Source organism: Eptatretus burgeri, chromosome 14 (assembly GCF_056783735.1).
Source record: "Eptatretus burgeri isolate ZD-2024b chromosome 14, Ebu_testis_v1, whole genome shotgun sequence".
Taxonomy (NCBI): Eukaryota; Metazoa; Chordata; class Myxini; order Myxiniformes; family Myxinidae; genus Eptatretus; species Eptatretus burgeri.
Genome location: NC_140974.1, coordinates 52,785,313 through 52,805,473, shown reverse-complemented (window position 1 = coordinate 52,805,473; position 20,161 = coordinate 52,785,313). Strand labels below are relative to the sequence as shown.

The window sequence follows — 20,161 nt, the reverse complement described above, 5'->3', positions numbered from 1 at the left end:
CCGGACTCTCCACCGACTGCAAGCTCCAAGCTACCGACTCCGTCATGAGCCCAGACTTCCACGCAGCTCCTTGGCTTCTGGCTTCCTCCCGACTCCCCAAACTCTCCAGTCTGACTCAGGCCGACCAATCAACTCGACTCCACCCAACTCGAACGCGAGCTTGGCGCTCTGCTCGTCCTTTTATCGGGCTGGTGAGACGCGGTTTGGCCTCCGATCCTCGACCTCTGACCTCTGACCTCTGCGCGGAAAGCGGACGTGCGCGAGATCACCAAGCTTGATCCGACGAGCAAACTTCCCGCGTCGGCCTGTAGCGACGCCGCTCGATGCCGACTCGCCGCGGCTGGCGCAAAGATGGCGTCGTTTCGGAGACGAAGGTGAGGCGATGTTTGTGGTGTGGAGATGTTGACGGTTGCTGGCGAAGTGGTGAGGATGGCGTGGTTTGGTGAGAGGCAGGTGTGGTTGTGGTGGTGGAAGGCGGTTTTTTTGAAGCGGTTGTTGAGAGCGTTGGTGGTGGTGGTTGTTGGCCTGTTGTTGAAACATGTTGGTGGTGGACGTGGTTGGTCCAAAATAACGATAGTAAAGAATAACGGCTAACTCAAAGATCACAGCCCGGTTAACATGAATAGACCCGTAAAACAACGTTGGGGAAATCTATCTGGACCTGGACTTATTGGCCTAACAAATCTAGGGACGTTTATGGTGTTCTGTCAATTGCCACAGCCGTACAATATATATATATATATATATATATATATATATATATATATATATATATATATATATATATATATATATATATATATATATATGACGACAAGGTAAGTACAAAGGTATCACAATTACCTCTGAGCAGTCAAATGTGGGTTCGATTCCAGACCCGATTACATAAGCTATAGGAGTTAGGATTGCAAATTTGCAGTTTACAAAAGGCTCTCACACTGCACTGTGTGCGAACACAGGCTGGTACAGCAACACACACACACACCCACACACACACACACACACACACACACACACACACACACACACACACACACACACACACACACACACACACACACACACTAGGGATTAACAGTGCACATATATATATATATATATATATATATATATATATATATATATATATATATATATATATATATATATATGTATACACACATGTACACACACATATATATATATATATATATATATATATATATATATATATATATATATATATATATATATATATATGTATACACACATGTACACACACATACACACACTAGGCATTAACAATGCACACATACACACATATATATATATATATATATATATATATATATATATACATATACATATACATATACATATACATACACACATACATGTTGTTGTTCGTCTTTCGGCTGCTCCCGTTAGGGGTCGCCATAGCGGATCATCCGTATGATCCACACAGTGATTTGGCACATGTTTTACGCCGGATGCCCTTCCTGACGCAACCCTGGTCGCCTCTTACGACACAGGGATAAGGATTGGGTTTCGCCATGATTCCGGGCTGCCCTACACCCTCTCATAGCACGGCCCAGTGCAGAGCTCCCGTCCTCAAGCGATCCTCCAACCCAAGCCTCCGAGTAGCCGGATTACAGGCGCACGCCACGACGCCCGGTACATACAAACATACATATACACACATATACACACATACACACACATTTTCACATATATACATACACACATGCACACATATACACACACGCACACACACACACACATATACACACACACATACACACATATACACACACATACACACATATACACACATACACACATATACACACATACACACATACACACACATATACACACACATACACACATATACACACATTTTCACACATATACACACATACACACATACACACACATACACACACATACACACACATACACACACATACACACACATACACACATATACACACACATATACACACACATATACACACACATACACACATACACACACATATACACACATATACACACGCATACACACATACACATACACACATACACACACATATAAACACATACACATATATACACACATGCACACATATACACACACACATATTCACACATATACACACATACACACACACACACACACATACACACACATACACACATTCACATATACACACATACACATTCATACACACACACAGACACACTCATACACACACACACATATACACACATACACACACACATATACACACACATACACACATATACTCACACATATAAACAGATACACACATATACACACATACACACACATATACACATTTACACACACACACACACACATAAACACATACACACATACACACACACACATATACACACACATACACACATATACTCACACATATAAACAGATACACACATATACACACATACACACACATATACACATTTACACACACACACACACACACACACACACACACACACACACACACACACACACACACACACACACACACACACACACACACACACACACATATACTCACACATATAAACACATACACACATATACACACATACACACACATACACACATATACGCACATATACACAGACATACACACATACACACATATACACACATACATACATACATACACACATACACACACATACACATACACACACACACACACACACACACACACACGATACAAGTGTACAATCACATCGGCAACATGTACAATGTGCACACACAGATTACCATTACAGGATGCAAACACAGGCATCAAGTGTAGCTAATACAGTATATACACTCAACGTTTCATGCAATCACATGGGCAACAAGTGCAGGGTGGTCCAGATGTCTTGTTCCCCCATTTAATTATCTAAAAGTTTATATATTTGTATATAAATGGGTGTGTGATGTAATGTGATGTAATGTGATGTAATGTGATGTAAGCAATATAAAAATGGCAAATGGCATGTAAACTTTACTAAATATCATTGAAAATTTTAACAATGTCCTTTTTAAGGGTCCAGTGAGTTTAATTGTGAACCAGCATACTTTCTTTGTACAAGATGATTCGACGCCTTGTCCTGTGATAAGTTTTATACAACATTGCCAGGTCTACTTCTGCAAATTAATGACAAAAAGGGGAAGAAATGCTTGGGGTCACAATACATCTGGACCACCCATGACACCGAACAGTGTGCACACAAAAGTACGGTGTTCACAGCTAAAAGTAGTGTGTGCAACCAACCACACAGTGTTCACACGAATGTAAAGTATCCAAACACAATTAAGTATGCTGTGTGGACAAACAATGTGCAAACAGAATATATGCACACCTTTTATAGTCTGTTAAACATGCAAACTCTGAATACGGTGCACAGTCAGCAAAGTGCAGAAAAGTATTAATCATTGTGATTACTTTGCAAAATTACCCTACTCGAACAAGTCGTTACTGTGAATACAGTGTGATCTCAGAACAAATCCATTGCACGACTATGAGAATGATGTCATTACAGCCGGTATGATGTAATCAGGGAGCCCACAGTTGGGAGCACAGGGAGCCCAATTGTGTCCCAGTAAGGTGGCTCCACCCACCAGGTGAGCCATTCCGGGATTTGTGACTAATCCAATAACATTTAGAGCAAACAGACATGCAACGCAGTGAGTGGTACCGTGCTCCTAATAGTGTATGGTAATTGTGAAGGCATGAAGAATACGACATATTCCTGCGAGTCCATTCCCGTTTGCCAACGAGCATTTGATAGAATCTAAATGAAATATTCTTGATCAAATGATACGTGCCGAGACAGTTCGTGCCTTGTTGGGCCTTAATATCGTGCCTTTGCCCTGGGCTAATCAAATGAAAGGAACAGCCTGCAAACTCCCTGAACAGGTATGGCAACAATTGTTTAGCTCTTGGTGGCTTGTAGATGTAAACAAGCAGTGAAATGGATTTTAACAAGCTCAAATGAGCTCACATCCTCATCCTCTTCATGATGACGTCATAAAAACGAATATGACGTCATTGCGATGTGTCAGGTTTGCGATAAATTATCTGTGCTAATGCCCGGCTTGATTCCCACAAACAAAATTCAAACAGTTTGCCGAGTTTCGGAGATGATGGTATAGGCGATTTCCATTCGCGGTGATATTATGTCAACTTTTTTCTCGGAAGAATTTCCAAAATCTGAGATGGTTACTGTCTGCACATGGGCTTTCTGCATATACATGGCAAGTTTCACGAAGATCCGATGAAAACTCTGGGTTGTGAAACAAAAAATGTCAAAAGTAGGAATGACGTCATAAAAATTGATATGACGTCATAGCGATGTATCATATGTGCGGTAATTAATCTCTGCTAATGCCCTGTTCGATTCCCGCAAGCAGAATTCAAAAAGCTTGCCGAGTTTCAGAGATAATGGTATAGGCAATTTCCATTAGTGGCGATATTATGACATCAACTTTTTTCTAGGAAGAATTTCCAAAATCGGAGATGGTTACTGCCTGCGCGTGGGGTTTCTGCATATACATGGCAAGTTTCACGAAGATCCGATGAAAACTCTGGGTTGTGAAACAAAAAATGAAAGAAAAAAAAAGGAATGACGTCATAAAAATTGATATGACGTCATAGTGATTTATCATATGTGCGGTAATTAATCTCTGCTAATGCCCTGTTCGATTCCCGCAAACAGAATTCAAAAAGCTTGCCTAGTTTCGGAGATAATTTTTTAGGCGATTTCCATTAGCAGAGATATTTTGACGTCATAACTTTTTTTCTAGGAGGAATTTTCAAAATCGGAGATGGTTACTGTCTGCGCAGGGTATGTCTACATATTATATACGCCAAGTTTCAGGAAGTTTCGATGAAAAATGTAGGCTGTGAAACAAAAAAGTCCACAAGAAAAAGATGAAGAACAACAACGTGAGTAAGACTTAGAGATCCTCCACGAGGATCTAAAAAGTCCACAAGAAGAAGATGAAGAACAACAATGTGCGTAAGACTTAGAGATCCTCCACGAAGATCAAAAAATGGCCTTTCTAATTCGCTTGTTCATCGACTCCGAGCAAATTCCATAAATTGGTTGCAGTCCCAACTAACGAGATCAAGGGAAAAGAGATTAACTCTGTGCAACCCCATTTGGTTGTGGGATGGGTTAGCAATTTCACAGTGAAATATCAGACAACAATTGAACCTTTCCAGATTGAAAGTGATCCTCACAAATGGACAAAAACACACAAACATGGGTTAAAATCCTTCCTGTATGAATGCTAGAACAATGAAACAATCACTACAAGTCGAACGTTGTCTCTATCTTCACCCTTCTCATTAACCATTTATACATCTCTCAAAGTTCCTTGGCACCCACAGCAAACTATTACTACTAGTACTGCCTCATACGAGGTAACAATTACGATAACCTTCTCCCTGTTCAAATAACTATTACGATAACCTTATACCTGTACATTGTTTAAGGGAACTATTATTACAATCTTATAGAAGGTACATATAATATATTACAGTGGACTTCTACAAGGTAACTATTGCTATCACCTTCTACAAGGTAAATATTACTGTAATCTCATACAAGGTAACTATTACTATAACCTACTACAAGGCAACGATTAATATAACCTGATATGAGGTAACTATTAATATAACCTTATATAAGGTAACTATTATGATAACTTTATACAAGGTAACTATTACTACTACCGTACATGAGGCAACTATTGCAATAACCTTACAGAAGGTAACTATTACTATAACTATGCCTGGTGTTGGCTTACTGGTGAGGGTGGTGGGCTTTGGATCCTTGGGTCCTGAGTTTGAATCCCGCTCAATTGTTGAATTAATACCAGGTGGGGTTAACTCGGCCTGTCATCCTTCCGAGGTCGGCAAAATGAGTGGCAGCTTGCTGGTATCCTGTGTCGGAGTGGTGACCCGTCCAGGATTGTGCCCAATAGCCAAGGAGACTGCTTAAGCAGCACCAATGCTCTGCACAGAGTATGGTCCCAATCTCCTCCTCCTTGTACAAGGTAACTACTGCTGGACCCTGACATTTGCGGGGGATACGTTCCTGAAAAATGTCGTGAATGTGGATTACACGAATGTCGAGACATTGTTTCAATGGGAAAAAGGGGGATATGTTTCTGGTGGTTTGTGATTCATATGGGAAAAATCAAAAATCCTGTGAAAAACCTCGAATACAACTGCGATATACCGCGAATGTAGAAGCAGGTTAGAAAAACCGTGAACACACCCATGCAAAAACTGTGAATACATCCATGAAAAACTGTGAATACAGAATCAGGTTAGAAAAACTGCAAATACACCCGTGAAAAACTGGGAATGAAACACGAATACGCGAAGCACAGGGCTGCGAATATAGAATCAGGTCACATTTTATGAACCGCAAATACGTGGGGTCTGCGAATAGCAGAACCATGAATATCGGGGTCTGTCAGTATTACTACAATCTTATACAAGGTACATATTATGCCAACCTTGTACAAGATAACTATTATGATAACCTTATACAAGGTACACATTATATTCTTCCTCAGATATGGAAACCAAAATTATACACAATATTACAGGTGAGGTCTCATTAAATTCCTGTAGAGAGCTATCACTACCTCTTTTGATTTATAATTTCTCCCCTACGAATACAACCTAAAACCCTGCAAGCTCTACCGAAAGCTACCCAGCACTGTGCTGTCAGTTTACCTGTATCAATTGCCACCCCCAGGTCTATCTTCTGTGTGCCACTCCCCAAGACTGCCCTTTCATTATGCAGGCTGTGATACTAATATCTGACGCATTTATTTCTGTAATAAAAGAAGACTGAACAAAGTAAATCATGTTTTCAGTCGACTAAAGTGAAGTACAGGTATGGAAGATTGTACGACATCAGAGCAGTATACACAACCCAGCTCTACTTCTTAAAAATCACATCTTTTAAATGCTGTCCGTTACAATTGATGCACTCTCTGCATCGAACCAGTACATTGTTCATTGCTGCTTTCAATGCGTCATTATCAATAGTAGTGATGGCTTCAGTGATCCTCATCTTAAGTTCATCTACATATGTGGGACCTCACCTGTCTTGTAAACCTGGCTCTTCAAAAATCCCCAGAGGAAGAAATCCACTGGGGTCAAATCTGGGGATCGAGGTGGCCATGAAACCTTGCCAAACCGAGAGATTATCTTTTCCCCAAACTGTTGCCTTAGAAATTGCAGAACAATTATTGTAACTTGGTACGTTGCTCTTGATGAAACCATGTGTCTGCGAACACTATATTTCTACGCCGCAATTCAGTAATGAGAAAGTTCTCCTGAATCGGAGATGGTTACTGTCTGCTGAGTTCCAATAACAGAGCCTAATTTAATATAAAGTCCGACAAATTTAATCCATGTTGGCACCCCGATCAGGGGAGGCTTGCTCTTGGTAATCGCTTTGTTATCGCAGATATCTATTTCTATTTCCCCTTTATCCTTCTTCTGACCTCTCTGTATTCTTTCTTTTTTTAAATGGATATAATAATCGTGATATAATTAAATGTAGTATTCTATAAAGATATAAATATGCTGTTAGAATGAAACATAATATTCGATAAACCCAAGCTTATTAAATGTACTATTCTATAGATATAATTATGATGATGTTACGAAATATAATATTCGACAAAGATATAATAGTGCTGATATAATGAAATATAATACTCGATAAAGATGTAATAGTGGTGATATAAATGTAATATTCAATTAAGATAAGCTTATTAAATGTAATGTTTGATGAAGATAAAATAATAGTGATATAATTCAATGTAATAGTCGATAGAGATAAGTTTATTGTAAATATTATTCGATAGATGTAATAACGGTGATATAATAAGATGTAATATTTGATAAAGATATGATTGTGATTTATTTTTTTGTATGCATTCTGTGGCTGCCCGTTGCATCATTGCTGGGAGCACGGCTGTATTCATTTTGCCGACCTCAGAAGGATGACATGTTGGGTCAACCCACCTGGTATAAATTCAATGGGACAGGGGCTCAAACTCAAGGACCCTAAGATCTTAAGGCAGCCACCTTAACTGTTAACCCAACTTACCTGGCAACCTCCTCCTTTTCTTCAAGGCTAAAAAGGACATTGTGGCACACACATCCTGTACCGTCTTCTTTCATTTTTTGTGATGGTGTTCTAATTAAATGTAATACAGTTGGACCCAACATTCGCAGGGGAGATAGGTTCCTGAAAAGTGTCGCGAATGTCAGGGCATTGTTTCAATCGAAAAAGGGGGATAGATTCCCGGTGGTTCGTGATTCATGATGGAAAATCAAAAATCCCATTAAAACGCAACTCCTTTGTATTTACTCATGCAGCTGGTGTATATGCTTGGTGAGAGCTGTTTTGTGTTTATGCACAGCTCGCGGAAGATGATTTTAGAACTATGTTTATTCATGGCTGGTCGGGAAAAAAATTGCGCCTACAAAAAAAAAACATGAATATGCAAAGCGCAGGGCCATGAATATAGAAACGGGTCACATTTTGTGAGCCGCGAATACGCGGAGTACGTGAATAGTGGAACCGCAAATGTCAGGATCTGACTATATTTGATAAAGATGCAATTATGGTGATATAATAACCTGTAATATTTAATCGATCTAGAATTCCAGCAATCTCTGTGTGTCTGTCTGTCTGTCTGTGACCGCTGTTTCTCGACAACCACTGGTCTGATCTAATTGAAACTTGCCAGGTATATTGCTGGAGACCTGAGTATGTGCCTTTTCAAGGTTTGATATGAAACGGAACAAGTGGTTCCCAGGTTATGGCCATTTATTTACCAAACCAATGACAGGACACGGTGCTATGACATCACAATTGACGTCACAATTCTTGTTATTCTTTTTTTTCTTCTTTTTTTTTTTGCACGTACGGCCACGCATGTACGGGCACACACGAGTAAAGATATAATTATGACAATATAATGAAATGTAATATTCGATAAAGAAAAGTTTATGAAGCGGAATCTTCAATAGATATAATACTGGTGGCATGATGAAATTTGATATTTGAAAATGATAAAATAATGGTGATATAATGAAAAGTAATATTTGAAGTGTTGGGGTGGTGCTGAGGTGTCCTCCACCTGACGGCGGTCTCCTTGTGTTAACCTGAGGCGGTCCCTTCGGGAGGGTGCCTGGAATGTCCTATCCCTAAGAGAGGATGATCACCTGTCTCTGTTATCATCTGAGCTCAAGCGTTTGAACATCGGTATTGCAGCTCTCTCTGAGGTTCGGAGACCGGATTGTGGCGAGATCATGGTGGGTGGCTACACCTACTATTGTTCTGGTCGCTCTGATGGTTACCTTGCCCAAGGAGTTGCTGTAGCTGTGTCCAATAAGCTGACTCCAATGATAATTGGGGTAACACCGGTCAACAAGCGTATTATGAGACTAAGGATTTGTCACTCCTTGGGTGTCGTTTCCCTGGTTTCTGTATGTCCTCCGACTGAGGCGAGTGATCTCACCGTGAAAGACACATTCTTTGCCATGCTCGATTCTGTGGTTGATCAGTGCCCCAGGCAAGATACTCTTCTAGTCTTGGGGGATTTCAATGCATTGACTGGAACTGACAGGGTGGTTAGGAGACATGTGTTGTTCCCCATATGCCTGGTGTTGGCTTAATGGTGAGAGTGGTGGGCAATCCCATGAAATGTTCAATGGCCTGAGTTCAATTCAGATGTTGAGTTAATACCAGGTGTTGTTGACTCAGCCTGTCATCCTTCTGATGTTGGCAAAATGAGTCACAGCTTGCTGGTATCCTTCCTGTGTCAGAGTGGTGATCTGTCCATGATTGTACCCAATTGCTGAGGAAACTGCTTTGGCAGCAGCAACACTCTGCGCAGAGTATGGTCCCAATTTATGGATGGAAGGTTGGTCCACATGGGTCTGGAACTGTGAACCAGAATAGCACTAAGTTCCTTGACTTTGCAGGAAGTCATGGACTTAGGGTGGCCGGTTCATGGTTTCAGCGCCCACAGGCTCATCGGTGGACCTGGTATTCCAACACTGGTGGTGTGGCAAAGGAGATTGACCATGTGCTTGGTGATGGTCGCTGGAGGATGATCCAGAACTGCAGAATCTACCAGAGTGCTCAGTTCCACAATACCGACCACAGGCTTGTGGTAGCAACTCTGAAGTTTCAGCTTCAATCTGGGAGAATGGTATCATCCCAGCATCGGCTGGATGTTGGCAAGCTCAAGGATGAGAGGGTAGCTGAGGAGTTTGCAAACAGGCTGAGTGAGGATTTGGGAGGTCTTGATGCTTTGGAGTACCCTGAAGAGTTGTGGAGTGCCTTCAAGACCACCATCCTTGACGTGATGGTGGTCTTGAAGGCACGTGACGTGAGTCCGAAGTGAAGGCCCCCAGGGCCGGTTACTTTGAGCAGCTGTACCAGGCTGATCCACCAGCAGTTGAATTGGATATCATGGATGTTACTATCCCTATTGCTGACCATCCGAGCAACTGCAATCCACCTTTGTTTGTGGACACACAGGCTGCGGTGAACCGGTGGAAATGGGATAAAGCTCGTAGGATCTGTGGCATCCATGCTGAACTTCTCAAGGCTGGTGAAAATGCTGTCCTCTTGTCATTGCAAGCAGTTCTATGCTCTGAAACACAGGTATCATCCCAACTGACTGGAAGAGGGGTCTCCTCCTCCTCCTCTGAAAAGAGAAGGGTCATCGCCAGGACTGCAACAACTACCGAGGGGTGACGCTGCTCTCAGTGATGCGCAAGACCTTTGCTCAGACAATTATTGATTGGGTTCGCCATCATCTGCTTGAGCACCAGCACCCAGAGCAGTCAGGCTTTACACCAAAGTGGAAAACGTTTGACCGTATCCTTGCCTTTTGGGTGCTTACCAAATGCTGATGAGAGTTTTGGCAAGGGCTGCTTGCAGCCTATGTTGATCTTTGCAAAGCGTTTGATTCAGTGAATCGGGATGCCGTCTGGAAGATCCATGGTCTTCATGGGGTGCCACCAAACCTGATCAATCTCGTGTCTGAATTATGCTCTGGGACTGAGAGTGCTGTGGGATGTGGTGATACCATTTCTGACTTATTTCCAGTTGTTACTAGAGTTCTCAGGCATGTGTTCTGGCCCCCTCACTTTTTAGCACTTGTATGGACTGAATTCTAGGGAGGATCTCAGAGAGATCAAGCTGCGGTGCATCATTTGGGAATGTCAAGATCTCTGACCTTGATTACACAGATGATACAGTCATCTTGGCGGAGACTCTGGATATCCTTTTGGGGGCCCTCAAGGTGCTGAATGAGAATCGGAGCCGCTGGGTTACAAGTTTCCTGGGGCAAAACTAAGATCCAGGCTTTCATTGACATTTTGGATGCTGCTATCCTGTCTGCACCTGTTTGTGGGGAGGATGTTGAAGTCACAGAGAGATTCACTTACCTTGGCAATGATATTCATGTCTCTGCTGGCTGTGAGCCAGAGGTCAACAGGCGTCTGGGTCAGGCCTAGGAAGTCATGGATTCCCTGGATCATGGGGTGTGGCACCGTCGGTACCTGTGCGGGAGGACGAAAGTCTGAGTCTTTAGGTCCTTGGTGCTTCCAGTCTTGCTCTATGGATGTGAAACTTTGACTCTGACCAGGGATCTGAGATGGAGACTTGATTCCTTTGGTACCAGATTTCTTAATATAATCCTTTGATATTGCTGGTCAGACTTTGTGTCCAATGAGCGGTTTCTGAGAGACTAAATTGAGATTTGTTACCTGCCTAGTCCGTGAGCATCAGCTGCGGCTGTATGGACATGTGGCTCATTTTCCTGACACTCATCCTGCTCACCAGATTCTCTCAGTGAGGGAGCCTCATGAGTGGAGGAGGCCAATGAGCTGACCACATGCCTCGTGGTTGCAGCTGGTTGATCGGCATCTCATAGAGATGGAATGGGCCAGGCATCTGCCTGGGGGATTGCCAGATTGAGGCCCCTGGAGTACCGGAGAAAAGTGGACGTAGCGTTGCACTGCTCTGACACATGCTCCCATACCTGACCTGATATTATTAAACATCATTTTCGATAAAGATAAGCTTATGAACCATCGTATTCAATAAAGATATAATATTGGTGATATACTTGAACATCATATTTGATAAAGATATAATAACATTGACATACAGTGCCTGACATACAGTGTCTACACCCCCTTCAAAAATTTTCACCTTTTGTTGCCTTATAGACTGGAATTAAATGGCTTGAAATCAGACTTTTTCCACTTTTTATTGACACATCATGACCCACATCTTTCAAGTAAAAAACAAATTGTACAAATTTCAGAAAATTAATTGAAAACACAAAACTCGAATATCTTGGTTGGAGTGTCCACCCCCACCCCCCCCCCCTAGTTAATACTTGGTCGAAGCACCTTTGACAGCAATTCCAGCTGTGAGTCGGTTGGGATAGGTTTCTACCAACGTTGCACACCTTGATTGTTCAATATTTGGCCATTCTTCTGCACAAAATTGTTCAAGCTCAGTCAATTTGTGTGGGGAGCGTTGATGAACAGCAATCTTCAAGTCATGCCACAGATTTTCGATTGGATTGATGTCAGGGCTCTAGCTGGGCTACTCAAGGACATTTATCTTTTTGTTCCTAAACCACTCCAGTGTAGCTTCGGCTGTGTGATTCACGTCATTGTCATGCTGAAAGGTGAACTTCCGTCCCATTTTCAGCTTTCTTGCAGAGGGCAGCAGGTTTTCCTCTTGGATTTTTCTGTATTTTGCTCGATCCATTTTCCCTTTTATTGAGTGATGGGTTCCTTCTTGCCACCCTTCCATGCAGGCCAGAATTGTGGAGTACTTGGGATATTGTTGTCACATGCACACAGTGACTAATGTTTGCCAGAAAGCCCTGTAGCTCTTTCAAAGTTGCCATTGGCCTATTGGTGGCCTCTCTGATCAGTCTCTTCCTTGCTTGGTTATCCAGTTTGGAGGGACGGCCTGATCTAGGCTGGGTCTTAGTGGTACCATATGCCTTCCACTTCTTAATGATTGTCTTGACTGTGCTCTAAGCGATATTCAAGGCCTTTGAAATATATTTATACCAATCCCCTGATCTGTACCTTTCAACAACTTTATCCCGGAGGTCTTTTGAAAGATCGCTTTTTTGTTTTGTCCACCTTGTCGAGGCTCGTGTGAGGGCTAACACACAACGCACAGCAAGGGGGGCATGAGACAAGAGGGGCGGGAGTGGGAAGGACAAAACAGCGGGGAACAAACACATGAGGAGATCTGTGAAAGGGAGAGGGATGGGGCGGGGAACATGGGGTACACAAGATGGACATTACAGGGACTTTCAGGAAGGAAAGCAGGGAATTTGAAAGAGGTGGGTTTGGAGGACGATAAGAGGTGGTGGTGAACAGCTGTCTTGAAGGCCTGGAGGGAAGGATGGGATTGAACAGAGTGAGGAAGTTTTTTCCTAAGGCAGGAAAAAAGAGGAATGAAAGAGTGAAAGTGAGCAGTGATTCGTGATTTTGGTAGTTTTACCAGAAGGGGCTTGTTGGCGGACCTTGAGTGCCCTGCAGAAATATGGTGGGGACAAATCGCAGAGAGAGCAAGGGGGGTTGGGGGATTGGAGAGTAGATGGGAGAAGACTAAAAGACAACCAACCTGCCTGCAGACTCAGCCTCATCGCAGGAGATACCAATGATCTGAAATGCTCTGGTTTCCACTGCATGAAACTGAGAAAGGTGAGAGGCAGGAGCACCAGCCCAGAGGGGAGAGCAGTACTTCATCAGGCTGTGGACGAAAGCTTTGTATGTGGTGAGGAGCTCAGGTGGGCCGAGGAAGGGCTTTGCATGACGGAGGATTCCCAGTCGGTGACTGGCTTTGGAGGTCAGGTTGGAAATGTGGCTTTCCCAGGAAAGATCATGGCAGATTGTGAAACCCAGAAGCTTGAATGAAAGGACTTCTTCGAGAGGATTGTTGAGAAAGTAGATGTAGGGTTTTTTTTTTTTCAAATGTTCTTTCGGAGAGACATAGTCGGGAGTGTGAGATTTGTCAGGATTGAAAGACGTGTTGGACCAGTTTGTGATTTTACCCAGATCTGCAGTGAGCGAAGAAGCTGCTGCTTGCCGGTTTGAGGGATGACGGATGGTGCGGCAGAGGGTGGAGTCATCAGCAAAGAGATATAGAGGATTTTCCAGAGAGTCGGAGAGATCGTTCATGAAAACCAGAAAAAGAACAAGGCCCAGAACGCTGCCTTGAGGAACTCCAGCCTGGACAGGAAGAGGGGATGAAAGAACTCCATTTAGGGCCACACGTTGACTGTGACAGGAGAGGAAGTCTGCGAGCCATGAGTGGAGATGGTCTTGGATACCATGGGAAGAGAGTTTGGTGAGCAGGGCAGGGTGTCAGACCTTGACAAAAGCACACGATATGTTGAGGGATATGGCTCTGATTTCATGGCCTGCATTGAGGACCTCCATCAATTTTTGGGAGAGCAGAAATAGCATATCCATGCTCGAGTGACCTGGTCTGAAACCAAATTGATGATCATAAATCAAGCCATTGGAGAAGAGGAAGGATTAAATGTCTGAAGCAATGATGGATTCCATAACCTTGCTGATGATTGGGAGAAGGCTGATTGGTCTGTAGTTGCAGGGATATGTTTTTGCACCTTTTTTATGCAGGGCAGTGTTTGCTGATTTCCAAGAAGATGGCAGATGACCTTGAGCAAAGAGAGGGTGAATAGAACAGAGAGAGGGTGAACAAGAGCAGAGGAGCAGGTTTGTAAGACACGTGCCTGATACCTTCTGGACCAGTTGCAGAATCAGAGTCGAGGTTTGACAGCAAACTCTCCACTTTGTTAGAAGAAAAGGGCACAGAGTCCAGGGACAGCTGGGTGCAACTGGGTAAGGTGGGCGAAGAAAGTGATGGGTTTCGGACACAACACTTTGATGCAAACACCGAGTTTAAGCATTCAGCCTTTTCACGTGTGGAATCAGCAGTGCGACCATATGAAGTAAGGGAGGGATGGAGGGGGAACATACACCAGAAACAGATTTGATTAGATGCCACCAGGATTTGGAGAAGGGAGAGAGGTTTGAGAGTTCAGACTTGAGATTATAAAGATGTTGTTTTCTGGCTCTCCTGAGGGTAGATACACACTTGTTCCGAGCTTTATGGAAGGAACCGAGATTACCCTCAGTTGGGTTTGTTTTCCATGAGGCAAAGGCAAGTTGTTTCATGACAATTGCCTTGCCACAAGCTTCAGTGAACTATGGGTGAGAGGAAGGGTAGGACAACTGAAGACGAGAGGGGATAAATCTGTGCATGAGGGAGAGCAAGTTTCTTTGAAAGAATTCCCAGGATGAGTTGATGTGGGAGAAAGTAGCGATAGGAGACCAGTCTAGAAGTTTGATGGCTGCTTGGAGACCCTACCAGTCGGCTTGAGTGAAATGCCAGACTCGATGGCGGTGAGGTGGTTCTCTGATAATCGCCAGAGAGATGTCCACTTTGACAAGGACGTGGTCAGAAGAACCGAATGGAGCGGAGGAAGAGCAGCAGATATTGTTAGGGAAATTTGTCAAAATCAGATCCAGAAGAGATGGATTACGGTTGAGATCCGGGTCAGGAAGTTGACCGATTGAGTCAGTCCCAATGAGTCGCAGAAGTCTTGCTGAAGTGCCATGACAGGTGAGAGAGGTACCCACACCGAGCCAACTGGCATGATGCCAATTGAAGTCACAACATATGAGGAAGAGGGAGTTCAGATGAGAGGTTCAAAGTTAGTCCGTGTTTTCGGCTAGTGAGGTGTAAATGGAGTCATCACTGTTTTGTGGACGGTACAGTACACATATAAACATGAGGTGGGAATGGAGGGGAAGCCGGAGCCAGAGGTATTCCTCAGGGTGCTGGGGAGTAAGTTCAGATGCCTTCATCTGGGATCACATCAATCAAATATTTGTGCTCATCATTGAGTCTTTGCTGTGAAATGCACTTCCTTGCAGAGGAAACCTACAGGAACAACTGATTTTATTCTGAAATGTTCAGAATCACTACAATTTAACACAGGTGGAGGCCAATGACCTTTGTGTGTGATTTTGAACATGATTGGTTACACCTGAGCGAATTCACAATTGTTATTATAAGTGGGGGGGGGGGACACATATCCAACCAAGATATTCTAGTTTTGTATTTTTAATGAATTTCCTGAAATTTATAGAATTTGTTGTTCACTTGGAAGTTCTGGGTTACGATGTGTGAATAAAAGTGGAAAAAGTCTGATTTAATGAAGTTTAATTCTCGGCTATAACTTATGAGGAAACAAAGGGTGAACATTTTGAAAGAGGGCTTCGACTTTCGATCGGCACTGTAATTAAACACAATATTCCACAAAGATAATCTAATGAACCGTAATATTCAATAAGGATATAATAATGGCAATATAATAATTTTATTGTTCAGGAGTACAGCCGGTGCACTCTGACACCCAAGACATCTATGTAACTTGCACATCCATCACATTAACCTCTCCCCAGACATTCTGTGAGGGATGACCAGGGTTCCTCTGCTCTTCAAATGTTCATGAAAAACAAGATTGGTTTGTCCAGGGTGTGTTGTTTTTTGGATTAGTTTGTATTTTTAATTCCACATATTCTCACTCCCAACTCTCTTTAAAAAAACTCATGATATCTGTTCAGCTGTCCCTCAAGCGGCCAATCAAATCTTGGCAAATGTGTCGTGTTCAGTCCCAGATGAAGGCATCTCTGTGGTCGAAATGTCAGATCTCTTGAGTATTACTCATCGGATGAGACTGGTTGTGCTCTGGTTTGGAATGTGGTTGTGCTCTGGTTTGGAATGTGGTTGTGCTCTGGTTTGGATTACTCTGTGCTGGTTGTGCTCATTTATGCTTTTTCTGTTTGTGACTTCCACACATTCTGATAGCTTCCACCACCTTCTTACTCTATTTCAAAACGTGCTTTGCATTCGCAGGCGATGGGACTCCCTCTACTCCATGTCCCGGACGAGGTCATCCGGCCGAAGTTCCGATAGCCTGATGTGCAAGCGCCATCGCAGCCTCCCTCGTGTCACCAGAACTATCTCCGGGGACCCGAGTCCGGAACAAAAGGTCCTCCTGGATTTGCAGAGTTTCATCACCTCCCAGAAGGTCCTCGAACACTCCCTCAATTTCTATTCATCTTGCTGGTTTACTGGTTAATTTTGATGTTTTTTCCCTGGAATTGCTTTGCTTTATTTATTTAACAACAAAGACTCGCTCCCCACAGGAGCAGGATGGATGTGGGATTGGGGGGGGGGGGGGAGGTAGGTGGTTATATGTATGTGCATACCATCTGGGCGGCAGTGTTTTAATATTCTCCTCCTTTTATGGCCACAATTGTCCCCACATTATTGTGGGGTTCACCGGGTGTTGGCTTTATGGTTAAGCTGGCTGGCTTAGGGTCGTATGGTCTTGCGTTGAAGCCCCTGTCGTGCCATTGGAATAACACCAGGTGGGTTGACTCAGCCTGTCATCCTTCTGTGGTCAGCAAAATAAGTACCAGCTTACTGGGGTAATAAGCCATTCAGGTAACCTGGGTTGGAATGTACTCCTGAGCCAATGAACTGCCTCAGCAGCCCTATGCACCTCATGGTGTGAAAGGAATGGTTATTTATTATTATATTAGCAGAGCCTATCCATCTCTTCACTGATGGACCAATTAGTCACCGTGTTTGCCAAAAATTTGGGGTTAGAAGGAGGAGGAAAGGAAGACAAATTTACCTATGTATGGGGTGTTAACCCCTCACCCTCACCCCCTACCCGTCCTCACGTTCCACTCACCCCCTTTGCCCCCCATTCATCTTGATGTCCCTTCCAGCTAGAAATGTCTCACCCACGATGACAGGCTTTGACAGGCCCCTCCGTTTTTGTTTGGGGGGGGGGGAGGGGAGATGGAGAGGAGGACAAGTTTACCCGTGTGAAGAGTGCTTTAACCTCAGCATTGCCCAAGTAAAAAAGGGAATTATAATACCCCTGTCACCACCACTAGGTGGCGCTACATGGTACACATTTGTATAGAGAAGTTATGCCCCTCCCCCACACCCCCACCTGAAGCCACGGCCACATAGCCTATGTTACCCCCCACTAAAAGTTGTTTTTGTATCCTGAGTTTGGAGTTAGTAACTTAATAGATGTGGCCATGCATAAGGAAGAGAGAGAGAGAGAGAGAGAGAGAGAGAGAGAGAGAGAGAGAGAGAGAGAGAGAGAGAGAGAGAGAGAGAGAGAGAGAGAGAGAGAGAGAGAGAGAGAGAGAGAGAGAGAGAGAGAGAGAGAGAGAGAGAGAGAGAGAGAGAGAGAGAGAGAGAGAGAGAGAGAGAGAGAGAGAGAGAGAGAGAGAGAGAGAGAGAGAGAGAGAGAGAGAGAGAGAGAGAGAGAGAGAGAGAGAGAGAGAGAGAGAGAGAGAGAGAGAGAGAGAGAGAGAGAGAGAGAGAGAGAGAGAGAGAGAGAGAGAGAGAGAGAGAGAGAGAGAGAGAGAGAGAGAGAGAGAGAGAGAGAGAGAGAGAGAGAGAGAGAGAGAGAGAGAGAGAGAGAGAGAGAGAGAGAGAGAGAGAGAGAGAGAGAGAGAGAGAGAGAGAGAGAGAGAGAGAGAGAGAGAGAGAGAGAGAGAGAGAGAGAGAGAGAGAGAGAGAGAGAGAGAGAGAGAGAGAGAGAGAGAGAGAGAGAGAGAGAGAGAGAGAGAGAGAGAGAGAGAGAGAGAGAGAGAGAGAGAGAGAGAGAGAGAGAGAGAGAGAGAGAGAGAGAGAGAGAGAGAGAGAGAGAGAGAGAGAGAGAGAGAGAGAGAGAGAGAGAGAGAGAGAGAGAGAGAGAGAGAGAGAGAGAGAGAGAGAGAGAGAGAGAGAGAGAGAGAGAGAGAGAGAGAGAGAGAGAGAGAGAGAGAGAGAGAGAGAGAGAGAGAGAGAGAGAGAGAGAGAGAGAATGGTGTTTCTATATATAGATTGTGTGGTTGGCAGGGGAAAGCTTGGCCGAAGTCTTTCATGAACCAGCTGGGCAGGTCTGATGTTCGACTAAGGTTGAGGCAGGAATTTGGAATTTGGCATTTGGCTATGGTGCCAGCAATAGCTCACCTTCAGTGGGCCTACAAAAGTATTCACCTCCGACCAACAGTGCCACATTTAGATGAATTATGAATTACATCAAAATGTTTTTCCCAATGAACATTTTTATTCATAACTGAAGAGGTCAAACTAAACACTGTTATAGTTGAAGGAGGTTACATGTCAGAAATACCCGCAAAAAGCACATACAAATCAAACTCCACTGCTTGTAAAAGTATTCAGACTCTTAGGTTTGGTACTTGGTGGGAGCACCTTTTACAGCAATGACTGCTATGAGTCTTTTGGGTAGATCTCTACCAGCTTTACACAGTGACATGGTGAAATATTTTCCCATTATTCACGTGAAAATTGTTCTAGTTCTGCCAAGTTTGATGGGGATCGTCGATGGACTGCGATCTTCAAGTCTCACCATAAATGTTCAATTGTGTTCAAGTCAGGACTTTGACTGGGCAACTCAAGAACATTTATTTTCTTCTTATACAGCCACTCCAGCGTGGCTTTAGCTTTGTGCTTCGGATCATTATCCTGCTGAAATGTAAATCTCTGACCCAGTTTCAGATTCATGGCTGACTCAAACAGGTATTCATCAAGGATTCTCCTGTACTTTGCACCATCCATTTGTCCCTTCCATCCTGACAAGCTTGCCAGTCCCTGCTGATAAAATGAAATGAAAAAAGCAGCCCCATAACATGTTGCTGCTATGCTTGACAGTCGGCATGGTGTTGACTGGGTGATGTATAGTGTTCGGCTTGTGTCAGATGTAACGCTTTGAATTTAGACCAAAAAGTTCAATTTTTGTCTCGTCTGACCACAGCACGTTTCTCCACATGCCTGCAGTATCATTAAGATGATTTTTGCAAACTCCATATGAGCTTTTAGAAGAGTCTTTTTCAGTACTGGTTTCTTTCTTGCCACCTGTCCAGAGATGCCAGCTTTGTGAAGGGAACAGGATATTGTTGATTGATGAACACTGAAT

At 43.4% G+C, this 20,161-nt stretch overlaps 1 protein-coding gene and 1 pseudogene across 1 annotated transcript in view; one reads left to right on the top strand and one right to left on the bottom strand.

The window, feature by feature from the left end:
• The window catches only part of LOC147013209 (uncharacterized), a 101,541-nt gene that overhangs the window by 16,869 nt on the left and 64,511 nt on the right, over positions 1-20,161 (top strand). Inside the window, exon 2 of the mRNA XM_085854846.1 lies at positions 17,065-17,239. Coding sequence (XP_085710972.1) covers positions 17,065-17,239 — 175 coding nt within the window. The remainder of the gene's footprint in view (positions 1-17,064; positions 17,240-20,161) is intronic.
• Positions 1,629-2,828, bottom strand: LOC147013210 (uncharacterized; annotated as a pseudogene).